Here is a 21,551-nt window from a genome sequence, read left to right as displayed (position 1 = left end):
TAAAACTTACTGAGCATATCTAAAATACTCTATAAGATTAGGATTATGGGGTCTGTGCTTTGAAAGTCCTTGTACAAGGTAAGTCTCCAAGTCTTTATATTTTCTATCCTTAGTGAAGCTGAGCCTATACTGAGCACAGATGATATAAAAAAATTTCAGAACATTGTTCTGATTGATTTACTTCTTTAATAACACATTTATCAAGTAAACATTTAAACCATTTTTTCTTTCATTAGCAAAATAATTTGGATTCTATCTGGCCAGAAAAGAAAATATGACCGGTAGGAAAACTTTCAGCTAACTTCTAACTCAAAAAATACAAGACTTGGATAACATAAATTTTAGAAAGAAAAGAAATATTCTCCTTTCAGACAGAGTGTCAAACAAGTTCCAACCCAAAAAGAAATATTAACAGGTGGGTCAAAGTCTCCTGAATAAAGCATTGCCATCACAGTTTTCAGTAGTCTATCAGGATCCTCACTGTAGTATGCAGAACAGCAATACGGGTACAAGATTTTAAAAAAGCCCCAGGATTACCAAGCTTTCATTCATTAAAAGAGGTGGATAGCACTCTGCATCCTAGTACAACATGCATTATGAAAGCAACCTCTTATTAGTACAACTTGTGGTTTTGGTACAAGGAGAGAAAATCTGGTTAAAGAAGGAATCACACAAGGAAACTGAGTGGGATACTGCCTAATTCTGAGCGCGCACTTTCATTTGTTTTGCCTGCCAGTGTTGATTTAATTATACTGCATTATTATCAAAGCTGCATTATGTACTTTTTTATTCCTTTTACATGTGTTTGAGGTGAAGACCTTGGCTTTGTCGGCAAACAGCGTGTTTCAAGTTATTTCTTAAGTACTAAATAATAAAGAAAAGAGAAGAAAAGATTTTTTTTGAGATAGCAGACAGTGATCACAAGTTAAAGGGTTAAATGTAAGATCTCCAAGAAACATTTTGAAGTTGATTAAGACCCCAGCTTTGCATTAAACAGTATCACTTCCACATGAGTTGTTGCTAATGCTGTTAAGGAGCAGCTTGAGAAGCCCAGTGTGCCAGTGACCTCCTTCACCCTCCAGCCACCCACTAGGGCTTCTTGATTAGCATCCTACCTGGTTCTCTGAGGAATTCCCGTCATCCCCTAGGAGTTCATTCCGCACCTCATCACTGTAGGCGATTCGTGACCTTTTCTGTAAAACAAAAAGAAAAAAGGGTTAGGAAGTAAAGCTCCAGAGCCATTGGTATCAAGGCTGATCATCTTAAACCTCGAGAGCCCCCTAATGGATACCTATTTGATTAAAAAAAAATAAAAATCTGCAAGTGAAAGTTATTACAAAGTTCTTCAACTGCTGTACCTTAACAAATCTACATAGTATTTCTAAGACAGTCACACCCTCAACATTGCAGCAACAAAAGCAGCTTCTGTGAAGCTGAGATATGTAACATGTGAGGCAATATATACTAATAGCAGAAACATTGAAAAAATGCCAGTGTAGGAACCTAATGCATTTTTCTGAAGAACATTTGCTAGCAGGTCAAAGAACGCAACATAACAGCAATGGCAGCAACGCCACTAGACAGGAAAGGAAGACTGAGCTTTTCCCATATTAAAAAAAAATAAAATCCAAAAACCAAACCTGAACAACACACATGTGACACATCTAATTCCATTTAAAGATGCAGAAAATTAACAAGTATTTTCTATGCTGCTAAGACTTCTGGGAAAGGATCAGAAATTAAAGGGCGAAATAAAGGAGAGAAAATAACACCACAAGGAAACATTGATTTTCAGCAGTTCATGGAAACACCACAAAACAGACAGTCATCCATGGGATCGTTATGACAGACAGGATATTAAGTAAATTCACAGCTTATGAGCATCAGATTTGCTCTTGAACTGATAATTATGTTGATTCTAAACTAGATCAAGTACCAAGCACTGGAAAGCAAGTGTGTGATGATTAGCAAGGTAGCACAGGATTCAACAGAGCAATAGGGAAGCCCACAATGAGAACATCAGCCCAGCTTTCCATTTCCCTGTTAGCCAAATAACCAGCTATTACTCAGTTAATATTCCCACACTTACCATTAAAGGAGGAATTGAATTTTGAACATATTGTCCAATTTGTTTTCTTTTTCAGAGCAGTTATGGTAATTTTTACACCTCATCAGAGGAAGAAACCCAAAAGTAACAAAAGCTAAGCTGTAGCGCCTTCCTTTATTGATGGGGGCTTCCTTCACACCCTGCCATGACAGTGACTACCAGTAGGAACTCAGAAAAAATGAATCCCTCTTCAAACCTTCCCTGCTTGGGCCATCATGCCAAAACTTGTGCTTGGGAGTGAAGCACAGGAAAAGAACGCTAGAAATTATACTGAGCACAGGGAAATTCATCACCTTAGTAACAAAGAGGTTTGGAAGTGGGACCTAGCAGTGAAGTAAGCCTTGTATGGGTCACCTCAGAGCAAAACATTTCAGCTCTTTATGCTGTGCAGCTCCCCTTTATTACCAATGTGATTGCTACAATGTTTACACATTTGTGATTCACTTGCCATCAGATCCTAAAGCTGCAGATATAAATAGGAAGGACAAAGCCCTGGACCACGGACCCACGGCAAGAGATGTGCCAAATCTTTTGGAGATCTCAGCTGTCACAGTTTCATGCTAACCAAGCTAAAGTAGTCTACAGCATTAAAGGAAATGAGAACCTTTAAACAGGCTGTGGTATCAGAGCTGCCTGTTTAAATTATTCATTTCATCACTATGGGGGACTAAAACACTCCACAGTATGCAAGAATATCATATGGAGATAGGTTTTGTTTTTCTCTTTTCTCACCAAAAAGCCAACAAATTGGCAAAGATTGCTCAATTACATTATTTCCCTATTTTCATTTGATACACATCAAACAAGGAAGGAAATTACAAATAGATACCAATAAATATCTAATCACCTTTTCTGATTAAGATTCAGTCTTAAGACCTCATTTGAGGTCTAGCAGTTCAACTGTACAGTTTCTCCCAATTTCACAAAATGACTCAGCCCCATTGATCCTGTTAGTGTTGAACATATTTATCATTATTAGACTGAGATGAGGAGCATGATGCTTCATGAGCTCGTTCTCTAGTGAACAAGCTTCCTAATAATATGTAGGGACTGAAATGGTCCTTGACTACACATCATTTATTTGAAAGATATAACTGGATGATATTCTCATTCTTAGGAGCCTGCATGGGAGAAAGGAAAAAGAATATACTTCACGGGAAGGAAATAAATGTTAACAGCAATACCATTTTTAGAGGCCCTTTATAGTCCTTTATTATCAGGGCCAGTGAACTCAATAAATATATTTGCATCATTGTTCTTTTATTGTAATAATCTGTCAGGATCTGAAAATCAGAAATTTTATTAAAAGAAATAACGCTTTGGCTACAATTAGGTAGAACTCTTTGCCATAATCAATAAATAATTTGATACTACTTTTGATCACAGTTTCACTACCAAATGAATCAATAATATAAAAGGAAAGGTCTTTGAACTAAAATGTTCATTTATTCTTTCAGGATTTGTCCAAAATATCAATATCTTGAAATACTATTCTTATTTTTATTAAAGTATTATTGTCTAACATTTTTAAATGTGGCTATCAATATTAGTTCAGCCTGTCTGAACTCACTTTTTATTATTATTTTTTATTTCATAACTATCAGCTGTTTATAAATATATACTTTAGCCAAATGCAAGAATGATAGTTTGAGCTGGAAATGTCACACACTCTGCAACATTTTGAAGGCACCCAATTCATAATGCATTTTATAAATAGTTAATGACTTCTATACATAAGCTAACCAGGCAAATCAAGAAATTGTCAACATTTTTAGTCTTAGTTGTCAGTTACCACTGTCTACTGGTACTTTATATGTATGTTTCTAGAAAAGACAGAAGCTTTACAGAGTTTGTAATCCAAGGCATTTCTGGGCAGCTCAATATAGGTTTAAGAGGTTCTGTGTGCAGTTTTTTGTCTGCAAAGCTCTGTCACATATAGAAGTTTTCCTTGTATTTTATATTTTCTTGTTTATACCTAGACAAAAAGTCTAAGCACACAAGTGGTTTTGCTCAGTGAATGTGTTTGCAGCTGAGCATAGCGTGTGCCCAAACGCAGACACAAAAGGGTTAAGCTACTTTCCACAAGAACTTCAATACTCAGAAAGTTTCAGAGGCTGTTTTAAATGTACTACAGTACCCAGACCTTCTGACAAGGAAGAATTTCTGATTCCAGGCAGATCTCTCTTGGTTTATGAACAGGATTTTTGCATACTGATTGGGTGATTTCCTTAAAGCCCTGTTCAAACAGATACACTTGCTCAGTTCTGTCTGGCAATTTGGCTTTAAACAATCTGTCTACTTGACCCAAGCCTTAACATTTCCCAATAGAACTGAATGTGTTCATAGGCAAGCCCAGCTAAATTAGAATTGAAATGAATTAACTCAGCTTAAACTAATTAAGATCTGTGATCTGCAGCACCACCCCCCTGTATGATTCTACATGTGAAGCAGGGTACACGTAACCAGACTGTAAGAATTCTGCTGTACCACTAATCTGAGCATACCAATGAAGTTCTTCTATTACTAAAGCATATGAGAAGTTAATTTCCATGGCCTACACATGGCAAAGCAATTGCTTAAATTGCCTCACCTGGGAATTTAATACAATGTTATCATCAGACCAGCCACACTGTAAATAGATTTATAATGCTTTCCATGTGCTAGGCTAGGTTGCATATGAATTAAGTAATGATCTGGTATTACAATACAATCAGCTAGTTCCCACACCTGGCAGACAGGATATTTTGCTAAATTACTACCCATACAGATATATCACAACATAAAAACAGAGAAGGTAATGGGAAGAGAAACAATCTACATGGTGTATGACCGAATTTTACACGGTAACCAAATAAGATGTAGATAGAAAGAGGTATCCAAAATAATCTATTTCCAACATCTGCACAACAGAACACATACTTATTCATTTCTATTCAATTTTGGCCTAATTTTCCGCATTCTATACTTTAATTACCATCCACATTCTGAAATGTTCCCATTAGTGAAGGCCAGAACTAGCCAGTGCCCCCTCACTCCAATGCACTTCCAGCAATCAGCCAAATAATTGATATAAAGTATTGCACATTTTCATACATCAACTAAAGAATACCTTTCCCCCTCCTAAATGCTAAGCAGCCCCCAAACAGATGAGCAAATGTAAGTGCATTTCAGACAAAAGACCCAGCAGATCTTTTTATCCCAACCTTTCAGTTTTTCAGGCTCAATGTTTTAAGAACAGATTAAACAGATTTTTCTGGTGGAATATGTATAAACAACAAAAAGGCTTATTTATCCACAAACATCTGTTTTCATACAAAATCTGTTAGAATTTCCGAGTATATATAAATGTTTTTAAAAATTTCCAGGTACCTGTTTCACAGTTTGGCCCTGCTCTAAATGTAAATAAATACTTGAGATTAACATAACCAGAAATAATTTGTGGGAATATATCAGATTTTGTGTTCTTTGACAGTAGTCACTTCTGCCATTTGCTAAAAGGAAAGTGAAAAAAGAGACATGATCCCTAAATGGACAGCTAAATACTGCAGAATATACTCTTTCATCTCTGCCTTTTGGAATAGGTATTTAAGTATTTTTTTGCTGAGCACAAATGGAAAAGATACAGTTGAACAAATTTATAGGAAAAGTGGCCCTATTTAATAATCTTAAAGCTTATATTGAAGCAGAAAGCCAAACTGATTTCTTATTAAATAAGAGAAATCGGAATTTCTTTTCAATTTGAAAAATTCTGTCCAAACTTTAGTTTTCAAAACTTATATTTAATTTTCATTTTCAAAACTATACTACTCTGCAAAGGTGATCAAGGAACAACAGACTAGACGCTTCAGACTGCAATTCCAAAAGGGCTTCCTGCTCCTAAGTAGCTGAGTTTTTAGCAACTGGGTGCATGAAGCAGGAAAATTGTGCTAATATACAACCTGATGCAATTAAAGACTTCCAAGCATTTCCTTAAGAAATCTGAGAAAAAACCCCAAATGAATACATTCCTGTCCAAAAGTAAATAAAAACTATTCTACAAATCCATTGAAACTTCTGATTGAAAGAATCAATTTAACAGTACATGTCAGCTGGCAAAAGTCAATGTCTCAGCCACCCCCAGTGCTGCCTCCCTCGCTGCACACGCAGAGAAGAGGCTGCAGGCAACTCTGCAAGAGAAACAACTCAAACCCCGTGCTCTGCCACTCTGCCAAATGTCAGCAGCTTCCTGCAACAGCACAGAGAAATCAGACTTCAAGTGCTAATGTGAAATTAATGCAGAGATACTATCATCCATCTTAAATAGATGTCACAGGTCCATAAATCTTCTTTTCAATAATCCTCATCAAACACACTTTTAGTTTCATTATGGGGTGAGGGCAGGGAGGAAGGTCAAGCAAACCCCCACCAGGACACAACACATTTTTTAATGTTAATGGTGGAAAATGCAGCTTCTGCCCACAAAACTACTTCCACCTCAAACTCATGACCAGTGGATCATGCACCAGCGAGGAAGATGCTTGAACTGCTACATTGCACCTGCTGTGGGTAGGGAAGGAAACAGATGACCTGAGAGAGAACTGAAATTTACTGTTTCTGTGAATTTATGGAGTAACAGGGGATGGTTCCTATCATGAAAAAGACAGTTCTATTTAGAAAAGCAGCTTTTATTTACCTGAACTCAAACTTGTAAGCTTAATAACCCAGAAATGGATTTTTTTAAAATTCAAAAGGTTGGAACTAACTGACCTCTGCCTCATTCTGTTTTTAAAATGCTCAAATATTCACTATGATCACTATGAAAATCTATGGCAACATCTAAAGAAACCTAATAATGCAATACAACAGTTATAAATCCAAGCATAGAAAATTTCAGGTGAGTACTGCTTGGGCTTGAATAGTACTCTCCAAACATAAAAAGGAATAACTCCCCTTAGCCTGGCATGTAAATCAAATTTATTTTTCTTTTTATTATAACCACTCATCTTTGCTTGTTTGAATTACCACATACTAATTCCAAACCTTGGTCCCTCTGCATACAGTATTTTATTCTTTCATCAGAATTTAGTTTCTCCAAGGTGCTTTTAGTGCTAGGCTGTTCTGCACAGCAGTTTGCCAGCCTTTTTACTCATGTGCCATAATCTCAAAATGTGCCAGGCATCAGCTACTGCAGGAAGGAAGACTGGGTATATCTGCAAATTTAACTGTAACATCTCTGTGGGCCAACAGTGATACATGACCTCTGCACTGCTGACTTGCAGTTATTCCACTGTCCACTGTTACCCACAGCTCACAGCCTGTTCCTGTAATGTGCTTTTCAGTACTCTAATTTCAGTATTTCATCCAACCCCCTTCTATGGATTCCTTCAAATGACCATTATTAAACTATCTTCTTTCATTACAAAGCCCATCTTTTCACATCTACTTAGCTGGCTGAGTTAACCAACTTCTCTATTCAGTCAGTGGAAATTCCTTTAAATTGTGCATGAGATCACATAAATTCATTCCTTCTCAGATGCACCTTCCTGAAAAGCCTGTTGCTTCCTTGTAACCACCCTGTCTGTGTTCAAAGACCAGTCTGATAATTTAGATTGTTGAATTAAAAGTTGGTTGTTGTGTTTTCTGCTTTGATACTTATAGTACACATATATTGGCTAATTTGCTGACAAAGGTTTTGCAGCTTGCAGACCCTTTTTACTATGGCTATTTCTGTCATCAGAGCTGGAAAAAAAGGTAAGAGCAAGGCTGGAGAGGGGGAAACACCCTCTTGTCCCGACTCAGACACCAGTTTGAAAATAAAGATGCCTCAGGTGAAAGACCACGCCTGATGCAGGTTCAAAGTAATCTACATATTGACAATTAATTTGTGTGTAGGGGGACTAAGTGGGATAAATTCTGCTATTTAAAGCATAGGTTCACAATAGGTCTTGAAGAGAAAAAGGACATGTCCAGACTGCGGCCTCAAAAAAACCCATCTGTATGCAAAGAACAGGAACAGCCAAAATCAAGTATCCTTGATAGAGAAATTAATCCTTAATTCATGTTCAGGCTAACCTGCAGAAATATTTAAGAGTATTAATATGATAACTTAAAACAATTAATTTACTATGTCAAGTCCTAGAAGATTCTCACCCCTAAAACACCTTTTTCAAAGTCATGTGAGGCACTGGAAGTCAGTCACTAATATCATACAGGCTGCTATTTTTCTACAGAAGTCTTTGTGAGATCTGAATAACCTCCATTTAAAGACCAGCTGAACTAGGCTAAAAAAATTAAGCTTATTTTGAGAATGGTTTAACTACAGCAGGTCTTTGAAATATAATATACACATGTAAGAATTACAAGTTTCTCTGCAAAACTACCTTTTAGGGAAAATTGTTAAAGATAATGGTGGAACAGAGAACTCCTAATGCCTTTTAAAAACATACTACAAAGCTTATACTTCTTTTATGAAATCTTTATTGGTCATCTTGACTCATCTCCTTGCTGTAATGACCTAAACCATATATTTTAGTGGTTTCTTTTATTACTATGAGCTTGGTTTTGTGCCTTTTTTAATAAAGTCTATTTTACCACACAGCTTCATTTATCCAACTAAACTATTTAGAGGAGAAGGAACAACTACACATCATGATCATGCACTTCAGATTGTTTTGTGGTCCAAAGACTTTATGCTGTGTGGTAGTGTGCAATTAACATAAATGTTTTCTAAACCTTGGCGATGGAAGATAAATTCCAGTGTGCTGGACCAACAGGCAGATGAACTGAGAAAACAAAAATATGGAGTAATTTTCCTCCAAGGGAGGAAGTTTAATAAGAATGCCAACTTTTAAAGAGTGCTCCCAAAGACACTAAAGCAGAGAGGAAAACATCTTAAGGAGGCTCAAGATTTTCTAACTAATTAGTTCACACTAATTAGCTCATGGTGAAGGATGATAAACATCTCAGATAAACCAAAACATTAAATGTTCATTAAAATACCTTTGTTTCAGCCAGTATCTCCATCTGGAGCCCAGGTTCCCATTGCTAACAGTAACAAGACACCTGCTGGTACATTCCATCAGCTCCTTCCTTTCCCAGAAAAAAAGCATCCAAGTTTCACTTCCTTCCTCTTAATTGCCTTTATCAGTCTGTACCTAACTGTAAATGAAATCCTGTAAATGGGCTGAACCAGTTGCCATTTTTGAACACTACCATCATCTTTTTCAGCTCTCCCACTCCCTGGATTTCTAACAGTAGGCAAAGCCCAGGAAAGCTGGTATTTTTTAGGCTTTCTAATTAAAAGTACAATTTTGCTACAGAGCTCAGTTCTCTTAATAAATTATACATTTTGTCCACTGTGAACTCCAAGTTAAAAGCCAAAATGAAACCATAAAGGCAGATCTCATTTTGGACATCCAGAATGAGGACAGGGAGAATGAGATGTTTCTAAGGCAGCTGAATTGTCCCACCTCCATTTGTGCTACTCTGATAGGTTCTATTTTAAATCAAAGAAACTTTAGCAAACCTTTCCAGAAATACTTTCTAGTCCATAAAAATCTATTTTTAGACACTGTCCTTTTTTTTACTGAACACACACACTCTCAGCAGCATCTTTCCAGTCTTATATCAACATATGTTTAATTTCTGAAAATAATACACAGAATAGGAAATTTTCAGTTGACTCCTAAGAATATTATCACAATGTGAAGAACCCTATTCCATGAGAGTTGCATATGATAATTTCTGACCCCACCATTAAATAAAAATAAAATAATGCTTGATGAAAAGAACAATTAAATAGACACATTGTGTAATTATGGTGGTTTGTATAGAAATACACCCACAAGTCCTCATTCTGTGTACTTCACTGCAAACATTCTGAACTATTAGCAAATTAGCTCAAATTATTGATTAATGGAAAGGGAAATTAAAAATATTTTGTGTATAACATGGCCCTAGCAAAACTAATTTTTGGATCTTGCTCTTCATGCTTCCTGAATTTATTATTTTTGCACTGATGTGATTTAACTGAGATTCCTTTCCTTCCTTCTAGAACATATGCACTTGCAGACAGACATGTTGCCTTGCTTGAAAAAGATAAAAATTGTCTGAGTTTAGTAATTTTAGTAGTTAAGTGGCCACAATTTGGCTTTGAAGTTTGCAGCAGATTGATGGGGGAGTAAATCTGTACTTTCACTGCTCCCCACCAGGCACTACTGGGACAGCACCAGTTGTTTCATGCTGTGTTAAATCAATAGCTAATATGGTAAAATACTAACCCGATGTTCAGACATGGCATTTTCTAGTTTTATCACAAGCTGATGATGAGCAGTTCTTGCTTTGCACTACCTGAGATAAAAGTCAGTAACTAATCCACTACCTCTAATTTATTGAAAATCCACTACCTCTAATTTATCAACCCAAAGTCCTTCTCCTTTTTATACTGCCTCTCCATTTTTCAGTCTCCCCATTCAGTGAAAATACTTGTTAAAATATTTATTCAAGTGGATGAAAAAATATTATTATAATACTCATGGCTATATGAAAAATAACCATACCAACCCACTCCCTACTGGGTTTACTTCTTTAGAGCTCAGGTCTTAAGCCTAATAATACAGTGTAAGGGAAAGGCAGTATACTTATAGAAAATATTGATATTTACATGTATTTAAAGTGTCTCTCTAATAGGCAAGCTTCATCTAACTTGTTGTTTTTTCCTGTTACCTGTGGCATAGTCAGGAATTCTGCCTCCAAGTGGACCAGCATACCACACAAAGAATAATGAGCAACACTAACACTGGCAGTAGCTCATTTCACTCTAAATACTGATGTCCAAACTCTAAAAATTCACTGAGTATTTCTGTTTTGTCCTTGTTACTATGTTGTCACCAACAATGCTTACACATTTCTATTGATCTTGTTTATAGCTGCCTAGATTTTCACTGTCAAGACAATGTAGAGTGAACCTTAAGGAAAGTCTCACTTGATGTATGACTGCATAAAGGCTGTTATCACAGTCAAAGCTTCAATTAGTCCAGAACTTGTACTGCCTCCTATAGTGGCCATTAATGGATAATAAGGGGAAATCTTAAGAAACAGAGCAAGGATGGAATTATTCTCATTTCAGTAAATGCTGCCTGTTTCTGTTGATCAGCAGTTCAGGGAGTTTGAGATATATCTAAGAGCTTCACACTTAATAATAAACCTTGGTGGTTACTGCTTAAATAATACTTCTTTTATTTAAACAGCAATTGAAGAGTGGCTTCATGCACAAAAAGAAAGATGTTCAGATCTCAGTATTAGGACAAAGATTAAATTCAAAAGTTATCCTACTTTTCAATTGAAAAAACTTGAGTGAAATTCCAAACAAAAAGCTAACAATTAAAGTATCAAAAGCAATTCATTTGTACTACAGAGTGTTGTAACATCTCTTCCATGAAGCACATTTTGGTAATAAGAATCTAATCCTGAGGATCTCATCTTTACATGGTGAAGTCCAGAATAAAACAAAGATTGCCTAATGAATTGCTTCCCAATTTCAGCTCATACAAGTTAGTTGCTCTCCCAATCTCCTAACAAGCTATGGCAAATATTCAAATTACTCATATTAGAAAAATAGAACTATACTCTACAGTCATATTATATCTCTGCTCAGTTCCTTTGAAGTGCAAGAAAGGCCCAGTACCATTTGACCAAACATCTGTCCCCCCACCCCAGCAGCTGTTCTTGCATGGCACAGTGTAGAAACTTCTGGTATAACAAAGCTGTTAGCATCAAACACAGATGATCTGATACAAAGCCAAACAAAGTTTGAGAGCATATGGCAAACATAATAGTTTCAACACCAACTCATGAACCTGACATGCAAAACCAACGTGGGCAGAATATAAGGAACTAAAGGAAAACAAATCTCATTGTGCAGCATATATCTGGGTTTCTGATTCCTGAGGATTCAAGGACAGACTCAAATTTATGCAATAATCTCAGTTTAAAATTTCATTACCACTGTCCACTGCTACTATGGGCAGTTCTATGGTTCTACAGGACAGTGACAACCTTTATCACAGGATCACAACAGATTTCAAAGATTTCTGAAGTAGTGGCCTCAAGTAAAAAGTTTAGAACATTGTTGGGTGACAGCTTATACGTTTTTTCCCTTAAAACAAGATGTATAGACCAGATAATACAGGATCCTGCAGTAAATCACAAGACTGATACTTGAGCATTAACTCCAAAACATAAGTGATTCCACAGTTAAGCAGGAAAATGGGAAGCATAGCTGCACACAGCTGACTAAAGGTGTATTTTTATTTAAGGATGAAAAGCAATTATTGCACCTTAAAAAGTATTCCATCAGAAAGTGTTTGCTAGGCCATTGGGATTCCTAGTTTGTATTTCACATTTTGGATCTAAACACTTCATCAAAAAGAGGATGTTTATTACATCCTGAAAGAAGCATTGCAGGGGATCAGTAGGAGCCAGTATGTGTTTTCCTAAAGAGTACTTCCATAGATGGCCACTAAAACTGACACATTTGTTTGTGTCACTCTGGGAAAAACAGTTAAGACCTCGTGGCTGGATTTCCTCCTCCAGTGTATTATGGATCAACTCTGACTAAACAGGTAAAACCACAAAAACACAGAAATTGTCACAAAGCCACAAACCAGATCCATGGAATAATTTATTTAACACTATCTGCTAAAGGGGGGAAGCACTGAGACTCTCCCAATCACTCTAATTTCATATAGGGGCATCCCTAGTGTCAGTGTCCTGTTTTTCTCAGGGGCTGGATAGTCCCCATGCTTATTAGAAGAAACTACCCGGCCACTATCTCAAAGAGAAAGGTGCACATACATATTTCTCCTTTGTCTGTTTGATTTACAGACCTGAGGAATATGGATTACCTCTGTAATCTGCACAAACAAGCTCTACTAGAATCTTGGCACTCAGTCAACTTTTATCTTGGGGACCCCAAATTGTACTGTTAGGCAACACAGAGCACCTATCTCGACTGAATTGTCATACAAATAGATTTTTGTCAGATGTTCAATTTGTATTGGGGAGCATGCCAGCAAAAACAAAAGTCAGCAATTTAAAACAACAAACCAGCCCCTGTGCTGACAGGAACAAATTACTATATTCCAAATGAATAAGAATTACTGTAGATCACAGATCCTCAGTATGAGCACTACACAAAGGGTGGAAAAATGTTCCTCAAATTAATTCTTTCTGGTAACTCCGTGCTCTGAAACAAAACGAGGCTGAGTACAAATAAAATACAACGCAAAATAATACAAATAAGTTTGTAAAAGCACATAAAGAGGTACAATCAAAGAGGAATTAATTATTTAACAAGTGGAAGTGCAAAGACAGGAGATGAGCAAAGACTCATTAGAGTTCAAAACTAAACTTTTGCAGTTGGTCAAACAGTGCAGCAGTGTGTTGTACTTCTAACAACTCCCAGATCTGCTTTCGAGGCAATGACCTTACAGAGCTGAGTGCACTGCGAGGTGAAGCATGCATCTTTTCGGGCAAAGATAGCAGTAGCTGCAAAAACACAATACATTTTGTTAGCCCACCCTAGGAGCAAAACTTATTTCTGTTCTTCCACAAACAACACAGAAGGTCTAGCACTATCTTTTCAAAGAAATCTTCTGATCACTCTGTAATTATTCCTTTTCGAGTGACCCCATTCCATAACACACCATTTATGAAAAGACCTTGAAAACACTTTCCCTCTGAAACTTGGTAGTACACTACACAGACCTTAGCATTTGAACTAGGAATTATTTTTCTTTTATGGATTATAGAACTTAAAAAAGAAGCCTTCATCTACAAGCTAATTGGAATGAAATTTGTCTAAATATTTTTTTTCTGTTTCTTTTTCTGCTCTTTGCAATGTTTTTGGGGGTTCATTTTGGGATTTTAACTCTGTTGAAAATCTCAGCATGTTCACTCAGTCTATCTCCTACCCTGAAAAATAAAATTATTTCCAGTCTTGTCTTTGTGACTGTAATTTCTTACTTTAGAAATTACGAAGCCAAAAAAGCAATGTGGAATAATAATGTAACACTGAGCATTGTTAGGCATAAAATTATATAAAAATCCCACCACCCTAATGACAAAAAAAAACCAAACAAACCAACAACTACACTGACAAAAAGCATGTACAAAATCAAGTAAAAGTAAAGAAATATTTATCTTCTTGAAAGTCATCTCCTGGAAAAATTTATAAAAAATGCCTGCATAATGCACTTTTAGCAAACAAATAATACTACAAAAATAAAGTCACAAGCAGAAAAATATTTTAATTTCTGTTGGATCATTCCATTATCTATGCCGTGTATACAGTGATTTTGAAACTACAGGGAAACCACTCTTCCCATTATTTTAAGACATTTCAGAGAAACTTTACACAGATCCAGCACAAAAACGTGAGCAGTGGAACAATAAAGGAATATAACCCAACCTCGAGCTTAATAAATTAATTTGCATATATACATTTGTATAAATGTAAGGCATTAGTCAAATAATACTGACTAAAATGGTGACAGCCTTGTTTTGTAGAAAATACAGAGCAGCCACTTTCCAGTTTACTTTTAAAAACAGAGAGATGATAAACAGGTTTCATTGAACTTTGGGCAGCTACAGACACTCAGCATCTCAGCCTTGGCTCTAAGACAACAGAATCAAGACAGATTTTGTTGAATGCTGCCATGATTAACCTAAAACCTTGATGGCTGTATTTTCTATCTTACAGGAGTAAGTGTAAATGTAGGATGTTCCACTCTTGGCCTTGGCTCTGTCAATCCTACACACATGTTGAGAGGTCAGTGGGATGGGAGGCACACAGAGGTGATGCCAGCCCCTGTCCCTGCTCGGATTCAAGTCAACTCTCGGTATGACCACATCAGAGAACAAGTCTAGAAAGGGAACTATAGATTTACAGATGGAAATGAGAGATAACATACATAATACAGGCAATATACCTGCACAGAGAAGTACATGTCATTCTAGTCCTGCTTAGTAAACAGAAGATGAAAGAAAGCAAAACTAATGTAATTTTGAATGATGATTTCATTATTTCCCGTGACATTAAATAAAGCATTTGGCAGTGCAGAAATTTTTTCACATTGTTACAAAATTGATGCACAATTATGATGGTGATGGGTTTATTTGCTATTCAATCTATACCTGTCTGATTCACAATCAATACATGGACTTAAAAAACCTTAATGTGTCTTTAGAATAAAAGCTGTGTGTCATGGAAGACTATACAAACTGTACTGATGGAAGCTATATAATGTACAGAAGCACATAGCTACCTGCTTCCTGTGGTCATTGTCTTTTTCTCATACACTGGGAAAAAAACCATTCCGCTAAGATCTGAAGTTTTAATACTTTCTTTGTGGGGTTGTGACTCTTTTATGTGGAATTCAGAAGCTGAAGCATAAGTACACAAGATCTACCTGCATCTTTTGACTTGAATTTTGTAAAATTGGCATGGGACGAAACCCTTTGGTGAACAAATATACGAGGGGGATGGGAAGAGATTGATCAATTGATTACCTTTTAAACAGAAAATGTAAGAAAGCTCCTTTCCTGGCAAGACAGAACTTAATAATACAAACCCTTTCAAACCTCAGTGGCTGAAGTTCTTTCTAATGAGACTTGATTTGGGGAAAATATCAAACTTTTCTCACTGCACAGGGACAGCATTCCTATCATATTTTCCTATTGAATGAGCAGGAAATATATGAACACCAGCTATGTGGCTGCATCAATACACTCTTTGACACAGCAATTCATAGAGGAACGTGGCTGAAAGTCTAAAGATCAAGTATTTCAGTTTTAAAGTTTTAAAATTTAATTATTAGGAGCATAACAAAGTAAAATAAAATACTGCCTTATTTTAAAAGAAGTACAACAACCGTGTTGTTGCATAAACCTGATATCATCAATGTGGGCATATCTTCACTAGCAAAGCCAATGCAAAGGTCAGATACTGAAGTTCTTTGTGCAGAGAGGACATCTTTCTGACTCTGGCCACCAGGCCTGAGGGAGTTATTTGAGACCCGCTGAATTACCAGTAACACAGTAATATTAGACAACACTGTTTCTCATTAACAGAAGTGCTAAGGGGGAAATACTAGGCTTGCTCTGCAGTTACATAGCTGTACTAAAAAAATTAGCAGTCTGAGTGAACTGCATTGTCACACTGAGTAGACCACAAAGTACTGCTTCACACAAAAAAACCCTGCACTACTAACAGACCACTCTATAAAAAATTGTATCTAAGTAAAAAACAATAATGGTTCACATGAATTCTTAAATTGTGTGTAATATTTAATGACAAATATGAGACTTTATACAAGGACTGAGAAGTGTGTAACTATTTCAAACTCAGGTTTTGTGTTCAAACTTCCACAAACTGGTTAAAAATTTTCAAGATACCTCTTTCAACACAATCTCCTCATTTCCAGATAGTTTTCTAGGTGGTTGTTGCTTATATTGTAAGTGCTACATTTTAAAAAGAAATGTGAAGTGGTAAGAGTCTAATTCCCAGCTGGATAAGTTATGTAGAAACAATAACTCAAAAACTTACAGCTTGACATCTGTACTATGTTAAAGTAGCATATAAATCCAAAGTGCACAAAGTTAAAAATATTTCCATTTACAGAGCTCCTCCAAAGAATGTTCCTATGAAGTGAATGAGGCAGACATAGAAACAGATGGAATTTGTTTGTATTCCCAAATAATAGTTGTGATATTTTCCCCTCTTAAGTTATACTATTTCCAGAACTAGGATCACACCAGAACAAAGGAAGTCTTATTATTTTCTGCATAGGCTGAAGCTAAGTATATTGATCTATCACTCCAAGTAAACCAACACATGTCTGCTATATTCTCAAACTTTTAGGTGGAATAACAGGCACTATTTATCGAAGCAAAACTTTCACTGTTCTGGGAGCCAGGAAGCTCAGACACTGTTATACCTTACCTGGGCACAACACTGTAGAAGTGACTGCACCCCCTTCTGTGTCACATGTGGTCAGGAAAAAATAAAATTCATAAAGCTGACTTAGCCAGGCTAATTCAGACCAAAGGTCTAACATGCAGTACCCAGGAAATGCTAACATTAGAAACCCAGAGAAGGGATGAAAGTGCCTGACCCCTGTCTGGTACCCTCTCTTTCCTCACCCACCTGGTGGTGGACTACAGATCAGGAACTTCACAACTCTGATACCCTCTCTTCTCTTGTATTTTAATCTCTAATTCAATAAATTAATTTGAAGCCACCTGACACATATTATGAGCAGAGGTGAAAAACTTCTTGACACTGCACTTTCTCTATATGCCACTCCATTTACATAATCATCTCTCTATATAGCCCTTCCCTCCTAACCCTAGCTGAAAAATTTCTGTCCATAACCCAGTTCCTTGAGCTGAGCTGTTCCAGAGCTTGTTCTGCTACTGCATTTTTGGGGAACAGGGAATTATAATCACACAAAGAGTCATAAAGGTACATAGGTAGAGAGGTGATTTGTCTCAATCTCTGTTCCTTTCATAGTAATTCCTTCAGTGCAATTTTCTTTTCTGAACACTATTGAGTTTGGACTGTATTTTCCCCAAACAGTAACACTTGCCTGTCATTGGGAATGTCAATTCAGAACTGCTTTCCTGATAGTTGCATTCCTTTCTAGTTATCAACAACAAGCTTCACCTCTGAGTTTAATGCTTAACCACTCAGACCACTACTCTTGAAATAATTAATTTAGCTCTTCTTTTACTGTCCTGCATATTTTAGTACCACCAGTAGTTTCATCAATTTTTTCCTTTTTTATATTAAGACCATCTAAAAATATGCTGAACAACACAAACAGGAAGTTGTGGGACACCACTGATGAGCTTCCTTCACTGTGAAAATTGACCATTTCTTCTTAGCCTTTTGTTACTTATTTTATGAGTGTCTTCACTAATGCCCCACACAGTAACACAATTTTTTGAAAAAAGCTCTGCTGAATGGAAATCTGTGAAATCTTCTCCACATAAAATAAACTTGTTAATTTTGCTTAATTAAAGAGTGGTTCAAAGTTGCACACATAAAGTAAAATGCAATAGATTGAATTAATTAAATGAATGGTATGAAGTGCAGCTGTCTCTTCTAGAAACTGACTACTATCTATTTCCATGAATATTTCCTTATAAATTCCTTTTCAGCCTCCAAACAGATTTGAGCCACACAGCCTCAAGATCTACTATATGAATGCATACAGTTTTTAATTTATTTATCTTAAAGAGAACCTTTGTTGACACCTAGCAGATAAACGATTAATTGCACTTCTTACCATCTTTGTGGAGCCCCTACAGCTGATGTTTTAGAATCCAAAAGGAAAAGTTTATCCAGATAGAAAATAAGTGGTACTCATATTTTTAAAACCCCCCACACTCACAAAGTAAACAGAAGTGCCAGTTACAAGCATAACAAAGCATTTCTAAAATTACATCTTTGGATACAGATAGTCTTATTTGAATAATTTCTAACATCTGCTCAACTCTTAGCAGATAATAGTCTTAAGACACAAAAACAAAAATCCATGCAATGCAGAAACACTATATAACTTCAGAACCCTGATAACTTACTAGACAGGATGCTTTGCCACCAACACTACTAGAGAAGGACCTCCTTCTACCCACAGAATAAAGTCATCCAATTACATAGGATGAAACAAATTAAAGAAAATGAAGGAATTTTCATATAACCAATGTTATTTAGTTTTATTTAATGCACTATCATTTTCCAGGGTGTGTGCACCCCCACTCCTCCAACAGCTTGACAGGGAGTCTGGGAACAGGTCCAAAGCAGAAAGCTAAATCATGGCTGGACCACCCATTCTTCTACCTTCATACCCAGCCTTGGTATTTTTTGCCACCTCTGGTTTCAAGTTCAGTTCTTACATTTTCACACTGGAGCAATGACAAAACATTAATGAGAAAAAACCCCTTCCACCTTTGCATCCTGCTTCATTATTCTCTGAGTTTAGGGCAAAACACAACTGACTCACCCTCCGCAAGAGTTCTACTCTGATTTTTCAGTTCCCCTGATCCTGAGCCACAACTTTGATAACCGATTCCTGTTCTGATGATGTAGTTCTAGGTTGAAACACCACTTTTCACTCAGGAAGCTCTCAGTCCCAGCTGAGAAAAGCTGGAAGAGTGTAAGACTAACAACAGCACACACCTCATTTACCCCTGCACCCTTCTGCAGTGATCTTTCACTCACTCACAGAGAAATAACATTAAGCTTTTTGGGGTTTTGGTCCAACCTAATGTACTCATTCATGTGGCAGGTGGGGATATATCAATGGGAAGTGTTTGACAGAGGTTTCAAATGTGATGTACAACTCTACTGACTTCCCTAAGCTACCCCACCTCTCTCATTTTTAGCAACGCATTCCTATAGGAAAATTTTATAACTCTTCTTTACTAACTGAATCACCTGCAGTATAGATAATATTATCCTCAATAGTATGTTGTATAATTCCATCTTTCTTTCAGCTATAACTTCAGTTCCACCTCATTCTTGTTATAGCCTGTAACATTATTAAAGAGGAAAAATCACTCCTTTTAGTAAATATGGAAGAAGAGGTGGAGTTTTAGTGCAATTTTTTTTCCAATAGGAGCTGTACAGGGAGAGTCTCAGAGATTGCAGAGTCATTTTGTATCATGCCACAGAATAAGATGATCACTCCTCAAAGACTTGGTCCAGGTAACATTACAGAATTTTTGCATTTCTTCCTTGCAACAACTAACACTTCAAAATCTTTGAGGTACTTCTGTCCCCTTCTTCAATGACTTAAGGATTAGTTTTGCTATATATAAGTTTCTGATCTCATTACTACCCAAAAGGCCTCCGGATGTCCTGGTTGGCTTGACTAAACTGGAAATTCACATGAAAGAAAACATATCAATGAAATTCACCAAATGGCAAGTGATTTTCTCTGAATTCATAGCTGTTCAAACTCTACCTTGCTAAGACTGAAACATGTCTCTTGCGACAAGATCATGTCAAAGGATGAAATTTCAAAAGCACTTATGTAATCTGAAAAAAAACAAGCCCTCCTTGAACCATGAAATGAGGTGCAGGTTTCTACGTATCTTCCTTTCACAGGTTACTCATGAGAATCTGAAAATCCCACCTGAAAAGACATAAGACTAGAATTTTTAAGAGGTCTAAGCTGCTCAGCACTGAAAGCCATTGAGGATTGAGCACTGACTCCTTCAGGGTCGTTTCTGAAAAAAATCTCAACCTATATCTTTTAAGCTGCCACAGGTAAAAGCTTACAACAGCTACAAAAGATGGCTTGACAATGGGGAAAAAAAGATGATAAAGATGGCAATGGCAGTGGTGGAGGTAATGCTTCTGCATGTTCTGCAGACCCAGTGAGAAAGCAGCTTTTGATGGTGGCCTCAGAAGCAGCTTAATCGTCTACACTGGGGCATGAAGCACTGCACTGCGGACTGCTGCAAAAGTAGAAGCAAATCAGGAGAAATAAAAGGAAGGAAAAGAGAAAAAAGCAGGCTACCATCTAATCATGTCCTGGGTGGAAGAGAAGCTCAGAGAATTATTGGGATGAGAAAAGTTTTAAGTCAGCGTCTTTCCCCTAAATGCAAAGAAAGGATTTGAAGCTGATAAATACCACTTGACCAACCTACGGCATTTAGTTCCCTTCCCTTGGACTCTCAACTGATAACTTTGTGAAGGGGCACCAAATTAAATGTTCCAATAATGCTTGGCTTCCTCAAGCCCAATTTCACATGGAAACAGACACAGGAATTAAAATCACTGAGATACCAATTTACAGTTCTAAAAGGTCCACAAAAGATATAGAAAAACTTTTCACTTTAAAAGAGGTACTACACATGAAGGTTAGCTTCAAAGAAGCAGATCTAAACCCAGAACATTTTGCAATTGCACCAAACTTTATATTTTTGAAAATGTTTTGGTCTGAAGCTTTGAAGATTTATTCATTTCCTTGAGTTGAAAGCATCATGTACTATTTAATTATTATGGGTTCAAAACAAGGAAAGAAAGAAAGAAAGAAAGAAAGAAAGAAAGAAAGAAAGAAAGAAAGAAAGAAAGAAAGAAAGAAAGAAAGAAAGAAAGAAAGAAAGAAAGAAAGAAAGAAGAAACGATGAAAGAAAAATGAAGAAAGAAAGTAAGGAACGAAGAAAGAAAGCAAGAAGAAAGAGAGAAAAAAAGCAAGGAACGAAGAAAGAAAAACGAAGAAAGAATGAAAGGAATGAAGAAGGAACAAAGAAAGAAAGAATAAAAAAGAAAGAAAGAATGAAACAAAGAAAGAAAGGAACGAAGGAAGAAAAATGAAAAAAGAAAGAAAAAAGAAAGAGAGGAACGAAGCAAGAAAAACGAAGAAAGAAAGAAAGAAAGGAACAAAAACAGAAA

The 21,551-nt window shown here is 36.5% G+C and overlaps 1 protein-coding gene across 4 annotated transcripts in view; it reads right to left on the bottom strand.

Moving 5' to 3' along the window:
- VTI1A (vesicle transport through interaction with t-SNAREs 1A) overlaps window positions 1-21,551 on the bottom strand; it is a 256,795-nt gene that overhangs the window by 205,146 nt on the left and 30,098 nt on the right. For all 4 annotated transcript variants that reach the window (XM_018910609.3, XM_009087180.4, XM_018910611.3 and 1 more), the window contains exon 4: window positions 1,116-1,193. In XM_018910609.3, the coding sequence (XP_018766154.1) occupies window positions 1,116-1,193 (78 nt within the window). The remainder of the gene's footprint in view (window positions 1-1,115; window positions 1,194-21,551) is intronic.

This window comes from Serinus canaria, chromosome 6 (genome assembly GCF_022539315.1).
Source record: "Serinus canaria isolate serCan28SL12 chromosome 6, serCan2020, whole genome shotgun sequence".
Lineage (NCBI taxonomy): Eukaryota > Metazoa > Chordata > Aves > Passeriformes > Fringillidae > Serinus > Serinus canaria.
This window is presented reverse-complemented; position numbering and strand designations above follow the sequence as displayed.